At 41.0% G+C, this 22,259-nt stretch overlaps 1 protein-coding gene across 1 annotated transcript; it reads left to right on the top strand.

The window, feature by feature from the left end:
* The first annotated feature begins 15,365 nt into the window (after nt 1-15,365).
* LOC110727229 (cysteine-rich and transmembrane domain-containing protein WIH2-like) lies at nt 15,366-22,045 on the top strand. The gene is made up of 3 exons (XM_021906795.1): nt 15,366-15,631; nt 15,805-16,078; nt 21,697-22,045. Exons 1-3 carry the CDS (start codon nt 15,613-15,615, stop codon nt 21,743-21,745), a joined length of 342 nt encoding a protein of 113 aa, XP_021762487.1. The 5' UTR covers nt 15,366-15,612; the 3' UTR covers nt 21,746-22,045.
* Nucleotides 22,046-22,259: the final 214 nt, after the last annotated feature.

The raw sequence follows: 22,259 nt of genomic DNA, 5'->3' as shown, positions 1-22,259 counted from the left end.
ACCGCCGACAGCTCTGAGGGAGGGGTCAAGGTGGTCCCTTCCCATTTTACCGTAGATATGTCTACATATTCTCCCCCTCCTGTTGAAGGAGAGGAGGCGAGCCCCTCTAGGAGAGGGGAGGAGTCGTCCTCTTCGGACTCTTCAGAGGACGAGTCCGACTCTAGTTCATCCGGCCATCCTTCTCTAGACACATAGGAGGGACACAACCACCTGCAAGAGGCGAGAATTTCTCATGCAGTAGAGAAAGGGGACAATTGGGCGGAGCCATCCGCCACCTATAGAGAGCAAAGCACCCCTTACTACTGCACGGTTCCAAAAGGCCGGATCAAGGCCATGCAAGAGAAAGTGGGGAGCTTTATTGCGAACCATATAATGGGCCCTGGCTTTTTAGTTTTTGTGCCCGATCCGGAAGACACAGTCGTCTGGCCGGCTGGGACCAGTTACGATAGCGCCTACTTCGGCTGCTATGAGGCGGCCATCAGAGCTGGGCTGCGCTTCCCCCTACATCCGGTTGTTCAGCGGATCCTAGACAGTTATGAGTTGGGGTTATGGCAGCTAGCCCCAAATTCCTGGTTCAACGTTCTCGGCTATGTAGCCAGGTGCGAAATGTACGGGGTGGAGCCAAATTTCGAGGCTTTCACCCATATGAACTATCTCAGCCGGACCCCTAAGGCAGGCGGTACCGGCTGGTACCAATTGACGAGCCACAGAGGCTACCTCATGACGAGAGGTAAAGAAAACAAATGGAAGGATTGGAGAAGCACCTTCCTCATCATTGAGAGTTCAGACAAGGAGCTGAACCAACGCTTTAACAGGTGGAACCGAGACCCGCCTCTTCTTGCAGGCGGTCGCAGCATGCCGCCTGTTCCCCCAAAAACTAAAAAAGAGATCCTAGACCGAGGACTCTTTAAAGTAGAAAACAGGGTCGACTCTACTACAGGGGTACGAGAGCAAGTACCCATGCACTGCGTCCCGAGCTTCAAATGGCTCTATGACGAGTACATCCTGGCCGCTTGTGGCCTCAGCAGTCGGTGCTCAAGAGGTAGCCGGCCTTTCGAATACGCGCCTTTGTGGAAATTATTTTTATGAACTTTCCTAACTTTCGCATTTATTTATGCAGCGGAAGCCATGAGCAAGATTACCGCCTCCAAGACAGCGGCTGCTATGTTGCGTGCATCCATCATGCAACAACACTCTCCAGCTGACTCTCCCAACAAGGAGACGCCCTTAGTAAGCTCCCAGCTTTCGCCTTTCCCTTTTTTGTTAAAAGTTGTGTTTGTACACATACTAACCATTTTTTTTAGACGGGCACACCAAGAACTTCTCCTCCCAACAGCCAGACTCCAAGGCCCGGAAGACGACTGTGGCGAGTACGCCTGGTTCTGCCAGGAAGCAGGTGGCTGCGAACAAACAGCCGGCCACTCCTTCTCAAACTCTCAGCAGGCCGCCTAGAAGTATGAAAATGCTCTTCTAGACTTTGACCTACTTTTCTTTCGACTTGTCTAAAATTCTTGCTCACTCTTGATGCAGCCGGCCCTCAAGAATCGAACCTGGTCAAAGTGGCCAAGTCCATGTAAAAGTCGTCCCTCCAGCAGAGAGAGACGCGGTCAGGGGTGTCGACACCCTTGACCTAGATGGCATTGCAGGGCTCCTTGCTGAGGTATACTTGGCATATTTTCGTTGTTTAATTCCAGGACGCCTGCTTTTCATTTGAAATCTGACGCCTATTTTCTTTTATTCAGTCCCTGCTTCGAGTAAACGGCCTTCGCAAACCCATTAGTGCGAAGAATAAAGAGGTAAAGGCTGCTAAGGCCAACACCGCCTCTGACTGTGATAAGGCAATGTTTCAAATTGCCCAAAATGAAATTTTGACAACTGATATTCTTTATTATCAGGCGCGGGCCACTTCTGCTATCAGGACCCAGTTAGAGGCGGCCTAGAAGAGAAATAATGAGTTGGAGGCAACCATCCAGAACCTCAAAGCCGAGATGAAGCCTCTTAAGCAAAAGATGCTCCACTACGACACCTTGGAGAAATCCTTGGAGCGTGTGAAGGAGCGCCTTGTAACCTAGGAGAAGAGCCTCACTGAAGAGCTCACGGCCAAAGCTGAGCAAGAGAAGAAGGATTTGGTTCGAGAAATGATGGAGGACTCGGCCCAAATCCAGCGCATGACCTGGACTCGCCTCTTTCCAAACGCCGACTTTGCTTCTTGGGAAAAACAATTTCGCCGATAATCTGAAACGTACAACCAAGAAGTCCTAGCGGCTGTTGAGGAGGAGGCGCTAGAGGAGGAGGAGGAGTCGGTAGTGGCCCTGGTGCCGAAGAGGGGTGCGGCTGATGCCGAGACCAGCAAGAATGCTTCTTAGAAGCAAGCGTCTCTTGATGATCAGGTGGCAGTTGTTGTTGAAGATCTGCCCCCATCTTAAGCTTGTCTTCTTTTTTCTTCGGCCTGCGTGCCGTCTGTTTCTGTTTTACCCGACCAAGGGGTCGGGGTCTGAATGTTTTGCCGGTCTTTTATGGCCGGCTTATTTTTGTGTCTTTACCCGGCCAGGGGGCCGGGGTCTTGAATATTTGTGCCGGTCTTTATGGGCGGCTGTTAATAGAATTTCGGCGACCATCTTTTTAGGTCGCCTTTTTCTACCAAATTTCGAATTGTGCTCTTATTTTATTTTTGCCAAGTGTCGAAACTCTGATATCCGCTTGCATGTCATACCGACTGTTTTTCATGGCCGATAGTTGTAGACAGGTACAATGTAGGAGCTACCTGTGCCCCTGGACGACTGATTGGCTATTTCCAGGCTAGGCAATTAGTCGGCCATTTATCCAATCAGTTTATAACGTATTTTGATGACTGGTTCACCTTTAGACAGGCGGTTATTGTTTAAGTAGAAGAGGCACTAAGCGGCGTAGGCCGGCTGGTCCCCTAACCCAATTTTGTTGGATTTTAACTTTGGTGTGCTAACTTAGTAAGAACAGGCGATATATGAACACCTTTCTTAGTTTCAAACCAAGTTTTAAGGAGTGACTATAAGTATCATGAATGTTACTTAGTCGCTGCCACTATTGTTTGAGTAGTAGAGGTACAGGCGGCGGAAGTCGATTGGACCCCTTTATTCGCCAATGTTTGTTGGATATTAATTCAAAGGGTACCGGCTGTTCTTATCCCAAGTAGTACAGTCGGTTATCTGACACAGATGCTAACTGCAAACACTTGTTGGACCAGTGAGAGTTATCCTTGTCTTAGAAACGGCTACGTGGTTGTCTTAGTTAGACAGTCGTATAGGTGCCGTGTAATTAATTTATAGAACAATGTTCCACCCAAAAGGGAGCTGCTCTCTGCGATGAATTTCATCCGGATGGATGCCGCCGGACGCCTGCTATGATGTTGGGACAGGTCGGATTGGTTTTAAAGTTGGATCAGCTGGCCTGGCGCCTGGTCTGATCATTTTGGCCATAGGCCTTAAATAGTTCTTGGTGAACTATGTATGGGAGAGTAGCCGGTTGTATAGAACAGGCGGCATGCCCCTCTTAATTAAACTTGTAAATAAAAACTTGGAGAATAGCCGACTGTTTTACCAGTAGGCATGCCCCTCTTTGTACAAAATAAATGAAGTGAACTAATGAACTTTTATTAGGTAATTCTCGGCTATTTACATTATTCAAAAATAATACTTTTTGAGATTATCTACATTCCAGGTTCGAGGCAAGGGCTGCCCGTCTGGTGTTTCCAGACGGTAGGTGCCGTCCCGGACTTCTTCATAGATTCGGTAGGGTCCTTCCCAATTGGGAGTTAATTTTCCGGACTCATTAGCCCTACCGACTGCTTCCATCTTTTTGAGTATAAAGTCCCCCACTTTGAGTGGACGCCTGTGTACTTTTTTGTTATATGATCTGGTCATTCTCAGGCGGTAAACTTCATGGCGCAAGGCTGCATTGCCCCTCTTTTCTGGGAGTGAGTCTAGAGCCAGACGCATGGACTCCCAGTTCGCCTCTTCGTCGTATAACATTACTCGAAGAGTCGGCTCGTAGTGTTCAATTGGGAGAACAGCTTCCGCACCATAGGTTAGGAGAAATGGAGTCTCTCCCTTTGACCCTTTTTCAGTCGTCGTAATGGCCCAGAGAACATGTGGTAGTTCATCTGCCCATAGGTCGCTTGCTCGTTCAATCTTCTTTTTGAGACCGTCTGAGATGATCTTATTGAAAGCTTCTACTTGGTCGTTTGCTTGTGGACGGCCGACTGATGCGAAGTAATGTGAAATACCTTGGTCCCCCAACTAGCCTTTGAGAACAGGCGTCTCAAATTGGGGACCATTGTCAAAAATCATAGACATGGGAACCCCAAACCGAGTGATGATATTTTTCCAGATGAATGAAATCACATCCTTCGTCTTGATTCCCTTGACAGCCTCTTCCTCTACCCACTTAGTAAAGTAATCGACTGCCACAAGTATGTACCTCCTGCCGCCTGTAGCGAGCGCATAGGGACCCAGAATATCCATGCCCCACTTAGCAAACGACAGTGGGCTATGGATAGCAGTGAGATCAGTAGCCGGACAGTGAATTATCTTGCCAAACTTTTGACACTTGTCACATTTTTTCACCATCTCCATTGCATCTGCTTCTAAAGTAGGCCAAAAATAACCCTGCCGCCTTGCCCGTTGGGCAAGCGACCTGCCGCCTACATGGGAAGCGCAGTAACCAGAGTGAAGATCTTCTAGGATCTCTCGTCCTTTTTCTAGAGTAACACACTTCAAGAAGGGTTGGAGGTACCCTCTTTTGTGTAGCTCTCCCCTTATCATTTCAAAACTGGACGCTCGTTTTTTCAGTGTGGCCGCCTGGTGATGATCATCTGGCAGAATACCATCTGTTAGATAGGCCCTGATTGGATCCATCCAGGTTGAGCTTCTGTCTAAAATTCCAATAGGGTCTTCCTCAATGCTTCTTTTCTCCATAACCTCCCAGAAAACGGTTCGTGGAGTATCACAAGAGGCCGAGGATGCTAACTTTGAAAGAGCATCCGCCTGGTTGTTTTCATATCTTAGTACTTGAGTCAGATGAAAGTCTTCAAGGGATCCGACTGCTTGTCGTACCGCCTGTAAATACTTGATCATTGCCGGATGGGTTGCTTAGTATTCGCCATTGTACTGACTCACTATCAATTGTGAATCAGAGCAGGCGTCTATCTTTCTTGCCCCAGCCGCCTTGCACATGCGGATTCCGGCTAGTAAAGCTTCGTATTCTGTCTCGTTGTTCGAAGCTTGAAAATTGAAGCGTAAAGCATACTCGTACCTGTCGCCCTCTGGCGACTGACATATGACGCCTGCTCCACAACCATTTGAGGTGGAGCTCCCGTCCACATATACCTTCCAGACTTGGTCTGGAATTTGAGAATCAGGGGGACGAGTCAACTCTACAATAAAATCAGCAAAGGCTTGCCCCTTCACTGCTTTTCTAGGCTCGAATGTGATTTCGAGGCTCTGAATTTCTATTGCCCATTTGATCATCCGACCTGACGACTCCATGGTTGTTAGTGGCCTCTTGATAGGTTGATCTGTATATACAACAACTGCATGTGCCAAGAAATAGGGCTTCAATTTTTTGACGGCCATGAAGAGAGCAAGACCGAACTTTTCCACTAAAGGATATCTTAACTCGACATTTTTCAGTACATGACTGACAAAGTAGACCAGGAGCTGGCAGCCGTCTCTTTCAGTTAGAAGGACAGCGCTTAAAGCATGATCAGAGACGGCTAGGTACATGTAAAGCACTTCTTTGGGTAAAGGACTGACCAGCCTCGGCAAGGAGTGTAAGTGAACTTTCAATTTTTGGAAGGCCGCCTCAGCATCTGGCCCCCATTCAAACCTTGCCTTCTTCTTTATGGCCTGGAAAAAGTTAAGGCACTTGTCGCCTGATCGACTTAGAAATCTTCCCAAAGCCGTCAGACAACCTGTTAGCTTCTGAACCTCTCGGACGGTACGAGGCGACTGCATGTCGATGACCGCCTGCACTTTCTCTGGGTTCGCCTCTATTCCTCTCTAATTGATGAGGAATCCGAGAAATTTCCCAGACTCAACCCCAAATACACATTTCTTGGGATTGAGCATGACATAGTGCCGCCTGAGTATAGCGAAAGTTTCTCGGAGGTCCGACAGATGATCTATCTGAAGTTTAGACTTAAAAATCTGATCAAAGAATACAGTATTTATCATTCTTTGGAAGGTGGTCGAGGCATTCTTCAGACCAAACGGCATGACCGTGTAGCAGTATAACCCTTGATCAGTGACGAACGTCGTCTTCTCCTGATCTCTCTTCCACAAAGGGATTTGATGAAAGCCAGAGTAGGCGTCCATAAAGCTCATCAAAGCATGGCCGGCTGTTGAGTCGACCAGATTATCAATTTTGGGTAGAGGGTTCCTTGGGGCACGCCTTGTTTAGATCCGTGTAGTCTATACACATTCGCCAGGTACCATTCGGCTTTTTAACAAGCACAACATTTGCAACCCAGTCTGGGAAGTAACATTGCCGAATGAACCCTGCATCAAGTAGTTTCTTAACTTTGGCGGCTGCCGCCTGACTTCTCTCTTCGCCATGGTTCCGCTTCTTCTGCCTTACCGGCTTCTTTTTCGGATCCACGGCCAGTTTATGTACCGCCAAGTCAGGACTGATGCCTGGGATTTCATGGACTTCGAATGCAAAAATGTCTTTATATTCTTTCAAAAGTTGGTGGAAATCTTCACCCAGAACTCTCAGAGCAGTCGTCCCAACCTTAACTGTTCGGTCAGGGCGCAATTCGTCCAGGATCAGGTCGGTATGCTCACTAGCCGGCTGAGGGCGGAATTCGTTTGACCGCTCCTCTGCCAATGATTGCTATCTTTTCTCTTTTCTTGCGGCCCCCAACTGGGCAGCCTTTCTTTTCTTGCCGCCTGTTACTTGAGCAGGCGCATTCTCCTTAACAACATCAAGGTCTGCTTTTTCACCACTTGACCCAGCGACCATGACAGTGGGTTTAATATCCGAGAGGTAGCACTCTCGGGCCATCTTCTGATCTCCCCTTAGGGAGCCGACTGTTCCATTATCCCTCTCAAATTTGAGCAACATAAGAGAAGGGATTATGACAGCTTTTGAATTATTCAGGGTTGGTCGTCCCAGAATCATGTTGTAGGTCGAGAGTTCCTCAACTACCAGGAACCGGACCACCATGTGGCGACCTTCCTCCTTTTCACCCAGGCGAATGGGTAAATCCACTCGTCCTACAGGGTGGACGACTCCTCCTCCAAACCCTACTAGAGGGTGGGATACCGGGTGTATGCAATCAGTCTGGTATTTGAGCTTTGACAGACATTTGCTACTGATAAGGTCGGAGGAACTACCGGTATCTATGAGGATGCGGCCAACTTTTTGGTTGGCCACTTTGCATTCAATAACAATGGGGTCATCATGTAGCCCCCTCACCCCTCCTAAATCTTCTTTTGTGATGACAATTTCAGGAAATGAATTTTTGGAGGGTCGTTCTTGATGAACAGAATTGACGTCTAGCCGCCTGATATTGTTTTTATTGCCCCTGATAGTGGGGCCGCCTCCTGAGAAGCCGTCTGCAATTGTGTAGACGACTGCATCATCTGTGTCAGAACTGTCGGCCTGTTGGTTCTTTTTGGCCGACTGCTTATTCTTTGAGGAAGTATTCCCCTTAGATTTCTTGACATAGGAGCCAAGATCGCCTTGTCCAGCCAGGCAGTCTAGGTACCGCATGAGACTGATACATTCGTTGGTTTCATGACCAACATCTTCATGATAATGACAAAACTTATCTTGGTTCTGGTTGCTCGCAGAACCCTTCATGGGGGCCGGCTTCTCAATTGGGATCCGTCCCTTGATTTCTTTTAGGATAGCCTGGCTATCCTTGTTGAACGCATACTTTGGGGAGTATGGTTTGAACTCTTTCTTCTTCTTCTGGGCTGGCTGTTTAGAGGAATCAGCCGCCCAGACCTCTTTTCTCTTCTTATCATCTTTGTTGGACGACTGCTTTTGTCGCCCTTCTTTTTTGTCGGACCTCCGTCCGTCCGACTGCTTTCCAGTACTACAGAGATCAGTCGCCTGTATATAGGCTTCTGCTTCGATCAAGGCTTCTTGAAGATTCGCCACCCTCTTTCGAACCAAGTCAAATTTGAAGGTCGACCCGTCCTTGAGACCTCTGAAAAAGTCAGTATAGGCCACCTCATCCGGTAGCCCTTGAATCTGTATCCTCATCAGGTTGAACCGCCTGATGTAAGAACGTAGCCCCTCCTTCTCGCCCTGTTGAATCATCCCTAAATCAAGGGTCGTCTTCTTTGCAGGTATGTTCATGGCAAAATTGGAGGTAAATAAGTAAGCAAGCGTCCTGAAGTTGTTCACACAACCAGTCGGCAGGTTGCCGAACCATTGTTGTGCGATTCCTTTAAGATTCGCTGGGAAACACTTGCACGAAGTGGGATCATCCAACCCTTGGAGGCATTAGGTTGGTGAATGCCATCAAATGGTCTTCATGGTTAGTAGTACCGTCATAGGCTCCTACTAACACATTTTTAACTTTGGCCGGCTGAGCAGCTTCAGTTATTTCCTTGGAGAAAGCCGACGGCTGCTCTCCAAGTCTAAGCAACCGTAGCTGCTAGTCCAAAGGTTGGACATTTTTTGCCACTTGTCCTCCAAACAAAGGTGGCTGCAGAAATATTGTTGTTGCGGTACAAATGGTAAGTTTGGTACCGCCTGGCCGTTATGAAAACCAGACCGACGGGAGGTACCGTCTGTCTGACTCTCATGATTTGACTGAGTATACCTCATAGAGGTATTGCGCAGACTATCTTGAAAATCTGAAGTAGAGGCCGACTCTGACAGTCAGTCGTTCTTCTTCTGTTCTAACAATAGCCGAGCGTCTGTGTATGTTTTCTTCGACCCATCCGCCTGTATATGACGAACGGGCTTCCTCTTTCCTGGAGTAGGAAAGTGGTACTTTGTGAAATCAAGCACAGGCGGCTCCCACTTCCTAGAGTTAGGATGAGGGGTCGCCTCTCATCCTTGAACAGGCTTCCTCTTCCCTGAAGAGGAAGGTTTGTTAGCCGACTGCTCCTTGATCAGAGCAGGCGTCTTTTTGTTGATCAGTTCCTGAATCTTTCCCTTGAAGCCCCTCATGAAGGTCATGAGTTCGTTTCTTGTAATGGGAGCAGATCCTTCAGCCTCCTGATGCTGATCAGGCAGTGCGCCGACTGGATCACTGAGTCCAGTTTTAGGATCTTCCCGTTCTCTCCTTTCGGTGTGACGGGTACGTCGGTCCCTTAGGGTCCTGTCTGAGGCTGTATGTGCTTCAACTTCAACCTCATCTTCGGTATCATGATCCGACTGAACTTCAGGGTCGTCCAGGGGACGCCTCTCTTCTGGAGTCGGTACAGACGTGGATGCCATCTCAAAAGTACTCTCCTCACAGACGGCGCCAAAATGTTTCGGGGTTTTCTGATGTCCTGCGGGAGAGTTACAATTCTGAGACTGGAACCGGACGCCTGTACCTACAAAACAAACGGAGACTCCGAGTGATTGGAGTTCCGCCTCCAACGGTCAAGTTAGTACTTGGGTAAGGAGTAATTAATGCGGAAGAATGTAAATGTGTCTCTCTAGGTGAGAGTGTTAATGTGCGTAATCCCCCTAAATGAGGATTAATGAAGGTATTTATAACCTTGGGAAGCGTGCCAATTTCTAGGTTTGGGTTAAACCTAAGGCTGACTGGGCTTTTTCCAAGGATTGGGCCTAGGTGGCCGATTATCCCATGTGTCATGGGGAGGACACGTGTTGTGTCGCAATTGGTCCATGGTGGACGAATCACTGACTGACACGTGGCAGGCTCCTATTTGCCCATGTAAAGGGCACGTGACGGAACCTGATTGGTCCACTTGTCAGATAGTGATTGGAGGGAAAAATCCCCTAATCACTTGGTGCTGAAGGCTGCTTGGGCATGACGAGCCACTCAGGCAAGCATCCTTTGTATGCCCAGCATAGAAGCAAATCATCTTCTCCAATGCTTGGGCATGCATTCTTTGCCCAAGCAACCTTGCATTGAATTCTAACTTGGGTTGCTTGCTCTAAAACTTCCCAGACTTGGTTTTGTTGACTTCCAAAGCTCGTGTTGGGCTTCCTCATCGACATTTGAACCTCGAAAAATCCCGAAACACCTACAAAACAAATCAAACCAAACGGAAAGCGAGAGAATAGCAAAGAAATGCATAAAAAGGATAATAAAACCGATAAAAACATGCATTTCTCTAGACTAACACACAAGCACGCAAAGCAAGCATTATTACCAAAAAACACGACATAAAAACTAAAAACGAGCATAAAAATACGAAGAAAACTACCCTATGAGTGTCAGTTATGACACTCATCAGCCATACACTTCATAAGTCAACTTACCTTTGACTCATAACTAACAATATTAATTATTAATAAATAACTTTGGATTACGCATCAAACAGGTTTCCTTTCTTAACAATATAATAGCTCATTTAAAATATGGAGCTTCCAATTAGGGAGCTACCCCAATTGGCACCTACTATGTCACACTTGTGAAGGAATTCCAGCGCATTAATAATAAAAGAAAGTACATCGTCCGGTACCCCTATAGAAGCTATGATCAAATATAAAGTCACATAACTCCCCCCGTATGGTCATACTTAAGGTATATACGTTCCAAGAGTTTTGGTGCGTATCCTCTACACTTTACGTGATTTACCAATTTAACTTGTGATGACTCCAACTAATCAAACAAGAATACAATACAACAATCATCAACACATACCTCAATTTAATTCTTGAATTAATTAGTGAGCACATAAAATTTATTTTAATTAAGGTTCCTTGCCTAGTTTTGTGCACAAAATTGCACTATTACTAACTTGGTGCATATGATGCACTAATAAACTTCCTTGACTCAATCTCAACTTACATGATTGGGTAAATAAGTAAACTAACTTCTCACAAATTTCCAACAACTATAATATACTTTAAACCTCACTAATTAACCCAATTCAATGGTTTAAAAGCCTTAAAACCTTTTCTTTAAGTGGGTACTTAAAACTCTTTCGAAAAGACTTAGTTTTCATGACTTAAATAAAATTCCAGCATACTCATTTAGTATAAAACATCACTAATCAACTAGAAAATCATATTAAATCATCAAGAACTTTTTTCCTTTTATAGGTAATCAAACCCTAATATAATAATTAAAATTAATGTGTATAATTAAATTCCAACATTAATTAAGGGCTTAAAACTCATTAAAAACATGTTCTAATCATTAATTTAACAACCACAACAACCTAGAATCAAACCCTAATCATAAACATTAAATTCCCAAATTCTAGGGTTTGTAAATTGGGGTTTTCAATCAAATTAAAATCTGAAAATTATAAGAATAAATTAACAACATCAACTAACCAAAAATAACATCAACATATAATTAAAATCATGCCTTGAATTAATTAAAATAAACTTAGAAATTAAATTAGGAGAAGAGTTTTTTTTTTCTTTTGTACCAAAACCAAGAAAAGAGGAGAGAGGAGGGAGGCACGGTCGATGGCCGGCGTGGCTGGCAGCTGCTGGTCGCCGATGTGAGCTGATGGCCGACGGTGGCTGCTGGTGTGGTCGTCGGTGGCGTGTGGTTGGAGGAGAGAGAGGCGTGAGAAAGAGAGGAGAAAAAGAGAGGAGAAGGGAGAGAGAAAAATAAGAGGAAAATTTTGGAATTTAGTAAAATCTGACAATTTGATTCTTAAGTGTGAAATTCTTGAGTTTTTGAGGTATTTATATCCCCCTTTTATAATAAAAATACTTATTTACAAAACTTTCATTACTAATCTCATTCCTCCTTGAATTCTCCTTTGGAACTAACTTGTTGGGCCCTTAAAAACTCTTTTACTCCCAACAAGTTAGTCCAACACTTTTATTGATGTTGACCCAAATTAAAACACTTTATTGCCCAATTATTAGCTCATATTATTTTATACACACTTATTTTATATTTGAATAAGGAAAAATGGAAACTAATAATCCCACCTTAGCCATTTCTGCTCAAAACAATCCCACCTTTTCAAAATTTGGAAACAACCTCACCTTTAACCTCCATCTGCTTAAAATAAGCCTATTTACCTGTAACCTGTTTAACAGGTTGAATTTTTTTTTTTTTTTAAATAAAAAAAAAAAAATTCACTCCTCCCTAACTTCCACCACCCCCTCCATAACCACACCACCTTATCAAACACCACCACCTACCCAACTTCACCTAGTACAACTAACCCACCACACAACCCCCACCACCACCTACACCACCCAATACGGCCTAGTCAAGCAGACCCACCCAACCCTGAATTCGACCACCTTCACGAACCCCCAAAATTCGACCATCTCTAGATCCCTAAACCCGACCACCCACGAAACCCTAAAACCTGACCACCTACAAAACCCCAAAACCTGACCACCCATGAAACCCCAAAATTCGACCACCCACAAAACCTCTAAATTCTCCCCTTTTCTTACAGCTTAGCTGGCAGCGGGATTGGAGGGGGGTTCCGTCAGGGGAGGAAATCGAGGAGGGAGGAAGGGGTTTTCGTGTTCGTTGGCTGCGACAAGGTCGATCTGGCAAAGGGAACTTCGGCAAGGGAAGGATCCAGGAAAAGGGAAGGGGTTTTTTTTTTTCTTTTTTTTATTATCCTTTATTTTTAAAAAATATTTATTAAAAAAAAAACAATCAGAAGGTGACACGTGCCAAGTCACCTTCTGAAACAGATGACCAATTTCACAAATCGGTAAAAGGCTTGTTTTGAGCAGATGGGGGTTAAAAGTGGGATTGTTTACAGATTTCGAATAGGTGGGATTATTTTGAGCAAAAATGGTAAAGGTGGGATTATTAGTTTTCATTTTTCCTTTAAATAATTAATTTATTTAAAATGAAATGAATCATTTTAATTTAGAATTAAAATAAAAAATTTATATATATAAAATATTATAAAAATACAGAGTATTACATTTACCCACAACCTTCAATGTAATGATCTAAATATTAATAGTAATTATTCTTCCCATAATGCTTAATATACACTTTTAAAATACTTAATTATTTGTTAATAAGAAGAAAAAACGATACCGAATTAAAACTTTTACAGCACTCATTTGTCTAATTTACTCTTTCATTATATTTCATGTATCATTTCATTAAATACCTAAACTAAGAAGAAAAATTATATACTATGGTTATACTTTGTCCACAGTTTTTTTTACGTATAAAAGATTTTATTTTTATTTGTTTACAAATATAGTGTTGTATTTAGAATAATAGTAAAATTATTGTTCATGGCACGAGACCTAACCTAGTATAATACTAAAACAGAAACTTCTTGGTGTTGTGTTTTTTCCACCAAAAGCCATTTCCAAAAAAGATGTTCCTACTTATTTTTCTTTCTATTTTCTTATTGACTTTATAGATTATAATTATAATAAAAGATTCTTAGTACGTACTAATATTAATATATTTTACGGATATTAAACTAAAATTTTCATTTAAAAAAAAAAAAAAAAATCTCATAGTCACTAAATGTCTTTCAATTTTCTTAGAAAGTCTAATGTATTAATAAACTTAACATCTTTGGTATAAATACAGTTTAAATTTCAAACTAAGTTATTTTATTTCAATTAAAAATATATTTTTCTTTTTTGTAAGTTATTATTAAATTAAAATTTGTTCTAATTGTTAGTAAAATCGTACATGGCATTGGACTTAAGCTAGTTGAGGTTATAAAGTTTTAAGTAAGGGTATTTTGGTCAATTTGCTACAAAAAAAAGTTATTAAAAATGGGGAAAAAAAACTAATTTATTGCACATAATAGAAAACATCCATTTATAGTATGTGCTGCACATAATAGTGGGCGGAGAAAGTATTTTGTTTAAGGCTTTAAGCCCAAACTCAACTTAATTTTTTGTTTTTTTAAAAAGAAAACAAAAACGTTAAGATATAAGCAGGGCCGTCCCAACTATTTCAATTCAGAGGCCCTGTGCGAATACGAAGTATAAATTTTGCCCTTTTATTAATCTATACTATATATTAAAAGGCGTTATTAAAGAAATTTTGGTGTCGCGTGACATCTTCCTCAATCAAACGAGTTTTTCATTCACGTGTTTATACAAGATTTGAACCCACGACCTTAAGTTTTGATAATATAGCGTCAGCCATTAAGCTCTAACCATATTATATGTCATTCTCCTAAAATTAAAGATAAATAAGGAGTTTTATCATGAAATTAATAGAGTAACTCGGGGCATCGCCCGAATCTAAAAACTAGTTTACCATTAAAATGTAATACAAATATAAATTCATCATTTATCTTAGAATATAAGTTTTTATGATACTCCTGACTTATTTTTATTTAATAGAACAAAACAAAACAAAAGCATTGTTTAATTTTACCCCAACCCTCAAAAGAACAAATTATACTTAAAAAGCAAATTAAGTAGGCATTAATTTGCTTTTTGGAAAGAAAAAAAAAAAAGGATATATGAGGCTTTAATGGGTTTCGAACCTCAAACCATTGTACAACATCTATAAAAATTAAACCACTAAATCGCATTGAGTATGCATGTATTGTATTGTACTCCCTCCGTCTCATAATATAGTTCTTGTTTGTGTTTTTTCACGGTATTTAAGAAATAGTAGGAAAAAGTGGATGAAGTACATTAATAAAAGTGAAAAGTACAATTATAGACAAAAGTTAGAGAGAGAAAGTGGAAAAAGTACAAGACATGTGTAAAATTCAAGGATAATTTAGAAAGTATAATGAATAAAGTTAAAAAAGTGAGGATATAATGGTCTTTACATACTATCCAAAAATAGAAATATGAACAATATTTTGGATCTCCAAAATAGGAAAACAGGAACTATATTATGGGACGGATGGAGTAACTGATAATATATATACCTTACTTTAATCTGTGGCCCCATGTAAATGTGGGCCCTGTGCAGTCGCACAAGCTAGACATGGTATGGGCCGACCATGGATATAAGGTGTTCCTCCTATCACAAGAAAGGAGGGGTGAGGATTGAACCTTGGTCACACCAGGGGAGATAGAGGGACTAACCATCCCTCCACTTTTTTTTAAACTTTTTTTTAATTTTTAAATTTTTTTTTTTTTTTTTTTGTGTGTGTGTGTTTAAAAGAGTCATAAGAACGAGAATCGATTTCATAATTATCTGAAACCAAAAGAGAAGGTCTAACCACTTGAGATATCACCATCCCTCCACTCCTCATCCTCCCCAAACTCAGCTTAATAGACAGATCCGTAATAGTGTAATCTAGTTAAGTTTTTCTCTCTCTATCACTACTAATACTGCTAACACGAGGTGTCACCTTATTGGATACAGTCTGGCAATTTTTTTCAAATTTCACAGAATTGGTCTTCAATACCAAAATCAAAATTATTATTTCCAAATTTTCTTTTCGTCGAGTATTTCACCAAAACTAATTAATTACTCCTATAAAATATCAAATTATTCAGTCTTAATTCATAAGAAACCCAAATTCAAACAGAAGACACCAAACAAAAACAATGAGTTATCCTCCTCCAGGTAAACCCCAATTAATTCATCTGTTTTTTTTTTTTTTTTTGAATTGAATTGAATTTTCTTGTTCAAGTTTGAATTTAATTTCCCAGTTTTTATTATTATTTATTAATCATTATTTATTTTTTCTGGGTATTTTTGATTAAATTTTGATGATGATTATGATGATGATGATTTAGGGTATGGTACACCATATGCACCACCATCAGCACCACCACCACCAGGGTATGAAGGGTACCCTCCCCCACAAGGGTACCCTCCACCGCCAGGGTACGGCGGAGGTTACCCTCAACACCACCATCACCACCACCAACCTGGTGGTTACCAGGGTTACTTCAATGATGGCTACCCTCCGCCTCCGCCGCCTCCTCAACCTTATCCACCCACCCAAGTTTATCATTGTGAACATTCTCATCATCATGATGGTGGTTGTTTCTCCTTCTTGAAGGGATGGTATGTTTTTTTTAATCTTTTTCCCCCTTTTGATCTTTTTTATTTTTCGCTAATTAGATCGTACACTAGGGAGCATGATGTACTGTGCTAATGTGAAGTGTGATGAATGTAGTTGTTGTTTTTTCTGCTCTGTTTCATTTGCAAATTGGGGTGATTTGGATGCATTGATGTACTCTTTCTGCAATACAGTTATTGAAGAGATTATGTGGATGTGAAGTGTGATGAATATGGTTCATGATTTGTGTTAGTGTTAATTTACGTGTTAATGTGTATGTATTTAGTATGCAGCTATAAGAGATGAGTCTAATTTTCAAAGCCGGTAAGATATCTGTTTCTCGTGATCATTGCTAAAGTAAATTGCTTTGATCACTAGGACTTCGGAGTTTTTTTTGCCTCCTCTTGGGGTTCTTCTTTAGTACACCTCTCCTCATTTCTCATAATTCCTTAACGTAATCTTCTTACTGGTGAATTTTGGTGCTTCCTCCTATGTGTTTAGCTCGTCTTAGTGATCTTACTTCTAGGTGTTCTCAACTTCTTTTCAGTACATTCTAGAATGATCATTCTTACATTGTTGATCATTTTAATTTTGATGCTGTTTTTCCTAGCATGGACATATCCAACAAATTTCCTTCAAGTATGTCATGACTAAAGTGTTGCTTGATTAGCCTATATTCCGATTCTTAAGAAACTACTGAGATGGTTCATTGACGACTTGGCGCATAATTTTTTTAATCCAATCCTCCATTTTGATTTAGATTGGAGTTGATCTGCCATCATATTAGATAGATAGAAATCAAAGTTCACATGCATGAGAAAATTTTGGCAGAACTAGGGTATACTCGATTCCTCACCTTACAATGTGATAGGATGGGAGCTTTTAGAGGAAAGAGGGGAAAGAAAAAGTGAGGGATTCATTTTCCCTTGCTTAGATATGACTTTGGGGAAATTAAGGGATCCATTGTCCTCCCCAATTATTAAACCAGTGATTCCAATGTTGGGGAATTTTGGAAGGAAGATGCAAGTTAACTCCTTTCTTCTGCTCACCTCCCTTTCCTGCCATAATAGCCATCCCAACATATTGTTAATGTTTGCTAGATCAATGTATTGTTATTGAAATGGGATGGCTTGAGAACTTGACATGACTGAGTTGCAACTTGCATTTGATATGCTCTATTCCATAGTTCAGGCTGTGAATATTGGAGTAATGATAATGAATGCTTAAAAGAAGCTTTAGATCCACATCATTTTCATCTCATCTTTAATCCATATCCGCCTAACTTCTGATGGAATCGTTCTCAGTGTATAGGAAGGGTTTCTTGCAAACGTATGTGATAGCTTCCTAATAAGCTTGAGATTAAACAAGGGTCACGGTGGAATAGTGGATCCCTCAAGCAACTAGCTTTTTCATGTTGTAAAGTAAGTTGAAGGTTGAAGATAAGATTCTGGTCAAATTTTACGTAGTTATTTAATTAAAATGTATCAAAGTTTTCTGTTCACATCATTACTGCCTTATTGACTAATGGGAATTGAGTGAAAATATGGAGTGGGATGCTCTAGGTGATGGTTTTACAGAAGAGTGATTGGTGAGTGGGCAATGCAAGATAATGGAAGTGTTGGATCCTTTATTTCATGTCAAGCACCTTTGTTGGATCCTCTAATATGGGTATGAACAAGGCTCTTCGTTTTAGGCTAAAATGACGGAAACCTTTACAAAATAGCTGAGTTAGGCACTTGGATGCATACTTGAGTTTTGAGTCCGATTAAAATAGCTCTTTATTTAGCCTAGCAGATTAGTCACATAACCACGTACAAGTCTTGAGATACATTGACAGGTGTAAGTGTGTTTTTGATGAAGTATTGATGACCAAGCCTTACAACTGGCTTGTATGCATTGGGTAGATCATGAGGAGCTATATTACAACTTGGTACCCATGTCCAATAATTGTCTAAGTGTCTGACTTGGCTATTTTGTGAAATTATTTCATGATTTTGGTTAACAATGAAGGGTCTAAGTGTCGAGGATCCGACACAGGTATGTAAATTGAAGAATTCGAATAACATAGATAGGGAGTGACTAACCCTAACAAATGGGTTGTATAATTTGGGTAAGTTATAGGGATACTAATTAATCTTGAAGTTGTCTTTTGTGTTCTCTTGGACAAGTAATTGTATTCTTTTTCATTCTTGCTCTTCTTCAACCCCCTCCCCCCCACCCCCCCAACCAAACCTATTTTCTTCTGAGACTGAATAAGCTGAACAACTAAATACCTTGATTTTTCTCTAGATGTTTGATGGTGGTTTAGTTGATTAGGCTTATTCTGAAAATTTGAGTACCTTCCAAAAGAACTCTCTAAAAGAAGAAAGAGAATTAACTAAACGTCAAGATGGATTTCGCAGAGTTACGAGGAGAGAGTGAGGATTATCAGATCCTATTAACTGTCAACTGTATCCAGAATGTAAGGGCTTCAGCTTAATTCTGTTCATTTTATATTACAGAAAACAACAGCCTCCTTTTTTCAAGGATTGGCCTATTTTGCGAGTATTGCCTTACATCACATCTTGATTTCCCTTCTTGGCTACCTTTCTACTACAAGTGTATGAGCCTTCATGTAGTTGAATTTTGTAAGCCACGCTCTTACCTTGAATTCTATAGCACTTTGTTTGGATTGAAGGAAATTGAGGGAAAGGAAGAGAAGGGAAATCCAATCACGAGCAATATAACGGTGCATATTTAGCAATAGTAGGAAAAACACCAACCACAAATGGAAGGATGGAGTATCTTTTATTAGGGTAACAATTGAGGAAGGAAGGAAATTGGAGGGGAGAAAAAAGGAGGGATTAAATTGTAAGAAATTGATTTCTCCCCTTCCCCTCCCTCCCTTTCTTTTCCCTCCCAATTATCTATCCAAACACACTGTAAGATATGCCTTAAATTGGTTGCTAGCTCGTTAGGAGGTCTATAGGCAGTTGGGCACTCAGGAGAACTCTGCCTTTATGGCCTGACAGGTAGAGCTTTACTTAAACTCAATTCCTAATTTCGACTAAATCTATATTTTCTTCTATTAACTTGATTCTTCATCTTGTGTTGATACCCTTGTAAGTGAAAACTCTAGCATCTTGATACATACGAAGTGTTTCATTGAACATTGAGGATTTCCTGGTAGATGTGATAGATAGTGTTGTACCTCCCCTCGGTCATTCAAAGCCCAAAAGGCCACCTCTTAGGCTGTTTGCCAAACAAATTTACAGTTGTGTACCAATAATTGCCTTTTTGACCACCCATTGGACAAAAATAATATGTGGATACATACATCTGCTCTGCTACTGGCAAAAGAGCTTTTCTTTATGTTAGCTCAAAAATATATTATTTTTACCATTTACAATGTTGCAAGAGAAACATGTCATGTGTAATTGTGGTACTGATAGAAATGTGGTACTGTTTGACCAATAAAGGGATGAGATGCATCCGCAAATGAGCATTCTTGCTCAATCTGTCAACCACTACCAAGATTGCCTTCTTCCCTTGAAAAGATCTCCCATCCGCAATATCCATTGACACCTCTGTCCAATTGCATCTGGGATTGTTAAGTACCGCAGGAACCTTTAGAAGGCAGTAGAAAGAGTTTGTTCTTTTGATCTATCACAACTAGCAATGAAAACCTTCAGTCTTTTCATGCCCTTTCAATATAAAGCTCCTACAACTGGCATGTATCCCTGAGTGTTTTCTTGATAGACTGACATGAGACAAACTGAAACCTTTGAGTTAGCATAGAGTATTTGGACACTACTTCTCTTCTCAATACAATCTAAACCAGAGGGGCTATTTGGATGGGAAGTTGCATTAGTTTGCTGTACTTGAACAATCCTGTGTGTTGCGCACTACAAAACTCAAGGCTGTTAACTAAGAAAATTATTTGTTCTCAAATGTTGTAGCAATTTGTTTTTCTCAAGGATGCTCTTTACAAGAAACTAATCTGATTTTACAGTTAAAGACCCCCCCCCCAAAACCTCCCCTCTTGCCAGACAACTCCCACACAAAATGTGTAATACTTTGCTGAAAATGTATTTCTAATGGGAATAATCATGTTAATGTTTGCTAGCTACATAAGGTCTCCATTGCAAACACCAGCGACCTCTTTTTCTTTAGTCAACGAGATTTGATGCCTTTATGCATCAAAACTGCACCAATTCCGGGTTTGAAGATGTTTTAATAACAGAAGGAATGGCAACATATGGCCAGTATTGGAGCAGTCGGCAGTCTTAAGTCCTCACATGCCTTTTGGAATTTCACCACTCCTTTAACTTCAGACATCTCACAAACTTCCTTGCACAGTAGAGAATCCTGCAGCGAACACAATGTGTCCCAACATTCCCAAGTGTTTTATCTCATGAATCTTGAGAATATATATTCCACCAAATTTTGCAAAATGATTATTTCTAAGGTGGGTTGGAGTTGATGAGTTTTGTTGGTGGTGCTCAAAGATTAATATTGTAGGAGGGGGTGGGGGTGGTGAGAATGTTAATAATGTAGAGGTATGCTGAAACCCTCATCATAATAGCAAATACCTGACTCATGGCTACTGGTGCTTCAGTGAATCATTATCTTTACGCCTTTATTGTAATTGAGAATCAAACAGCCAAGACAGGCTCCCTTGATATACTTGTTTATCACATGTTTTCGGCCATGTAAAATACATTGAAATTCCATTCTAAAATGTTCAAAGTCCCATAATTCATCATAGAGTACTGTATCATTGTATTGGTGTTAAAGTCTTCCCTCTCCCATGGCTATTGGAAACCATACACAAGTATGTACTTTTTGAAGCTCTCTGCATCAGCAGGTTTTACGTAGCAGCCCAACTTCCTGCAGTGTTTGTTTTGAGTCCAGGAAAATATGTGCTCTTCCTGACTTTATTTAGGATTATAAGTTTGGATTTCTTAACCCTGCTTGTAGCTCCTATGATTTGATAGGCATTCGCAATTGTTAGTGACATTCTTACTAAGGACTGCAAGATTCTTAACCCCTTCTTTTAGGGTATTCCTTTCCCCCAAATTCTTAAATGGGCAGTTTCACATAGTTCATCATTCACTTTTTCGTTGGTTGCACCTTGCAAATGTTGAAGCCGGGATTGACGAGTAAGCTTGGGTGGGCTTTTGTGAATTAAGCTTATTTTTGCTTTAAAGGTTTGTCCAGTAATAGCTCTAATCTGGTCTTGTTGCTTTTGCTATTGTGTTTCATAGTCCCCAATTTCGTATTTTTTGGGACATAGATGACCCCCATGAATCTATTATTGGCCCAAAAAAGTCGGCTTTGTGCTATCAACTTGTAACGAATCAATCAGAATATACAACCATCCATAAAACACTCTCGGGAAAGAGCATTGGATCGCAAGATAGATGTGTAGGATTAAGAAATACAGAGTGAAGAAATGGATTTTTTAATTGACTAATTCCAAAATTCTTAGTATTCTATTGTACATAGCAGAAAAACCTTCTGTCTTATTTTTTCCAAAAAGTAACCTATTTTTCCTATCTACAGTTTTTATTGTTTTTGGAAACATATCAAGAGTACCGAACTATTGGCTATTTTGCAATAACTTTTTATTTCTTGTTTGCAGTTTTGGTGCCCTCTGTTGCTGCTGTTTGTTCGAAGAATGCTGCTTCTAGTCACCTTGCTCTACTAGGTATTCTACCGAAACTATATGTCCCCCTCTTGAAGACTATGTGTCCCCTTCTATTATGGGCATTCTCATCTGTGAATCTTGAGCATTTCTCTGATGCCCACATCTGCTGTCTTTATTTTATGATCAGAGCTTTTATAATTGCAGAAATCAGTATTCGTAATATTATTTGAACTGATGCCTATAGTTTGTAAGTAATTCCAAAATCTATGTGAAATATCTTGAAAATATTTGAGGTTTGCCCTTAATTTTGTTTGAATTATATAGATAAATGTGGGCTTTTGTACATTTTGGCGCCGGATCATGCTTACTATACAGTACACATTAGCAATGGAACCAATAGCAATTTAGCTTAAAGGGTTCATGTTTATCAATTGGTTCCTAGACCTGACTAGTCGGTTTTGGGTTGGGTGATGTTGGGTCAACAACCTTTTGACCATGACTTAGAATTTTCGAGTACAGGTAGTTTGGGTCAAGAACGTTATCTCTAATCGGGCAAC

The sequence above is a fragment of the Chenopodium quinoa genome, unplaced genomic scaffold (assembly GCF_001683475.1).
Source record: "Chenopodium quinoa cultivar QQ74 unplaced genomic scaffold, ASM168347v1, whole genome shotgun sequence".
Lineage (NCBI taxonomy): Eukaryota > Viridiplantae > Streptophyta > Magnoliopsida > Caryophyllales > Amaranthaceae > Chenopodium > Chenopodium quinoa.
The sequence above is the reverse complement of the archived record's forward strand: the minus strand, read 5'-3'. Positions and strand labels throughout refer to the sequence as shown.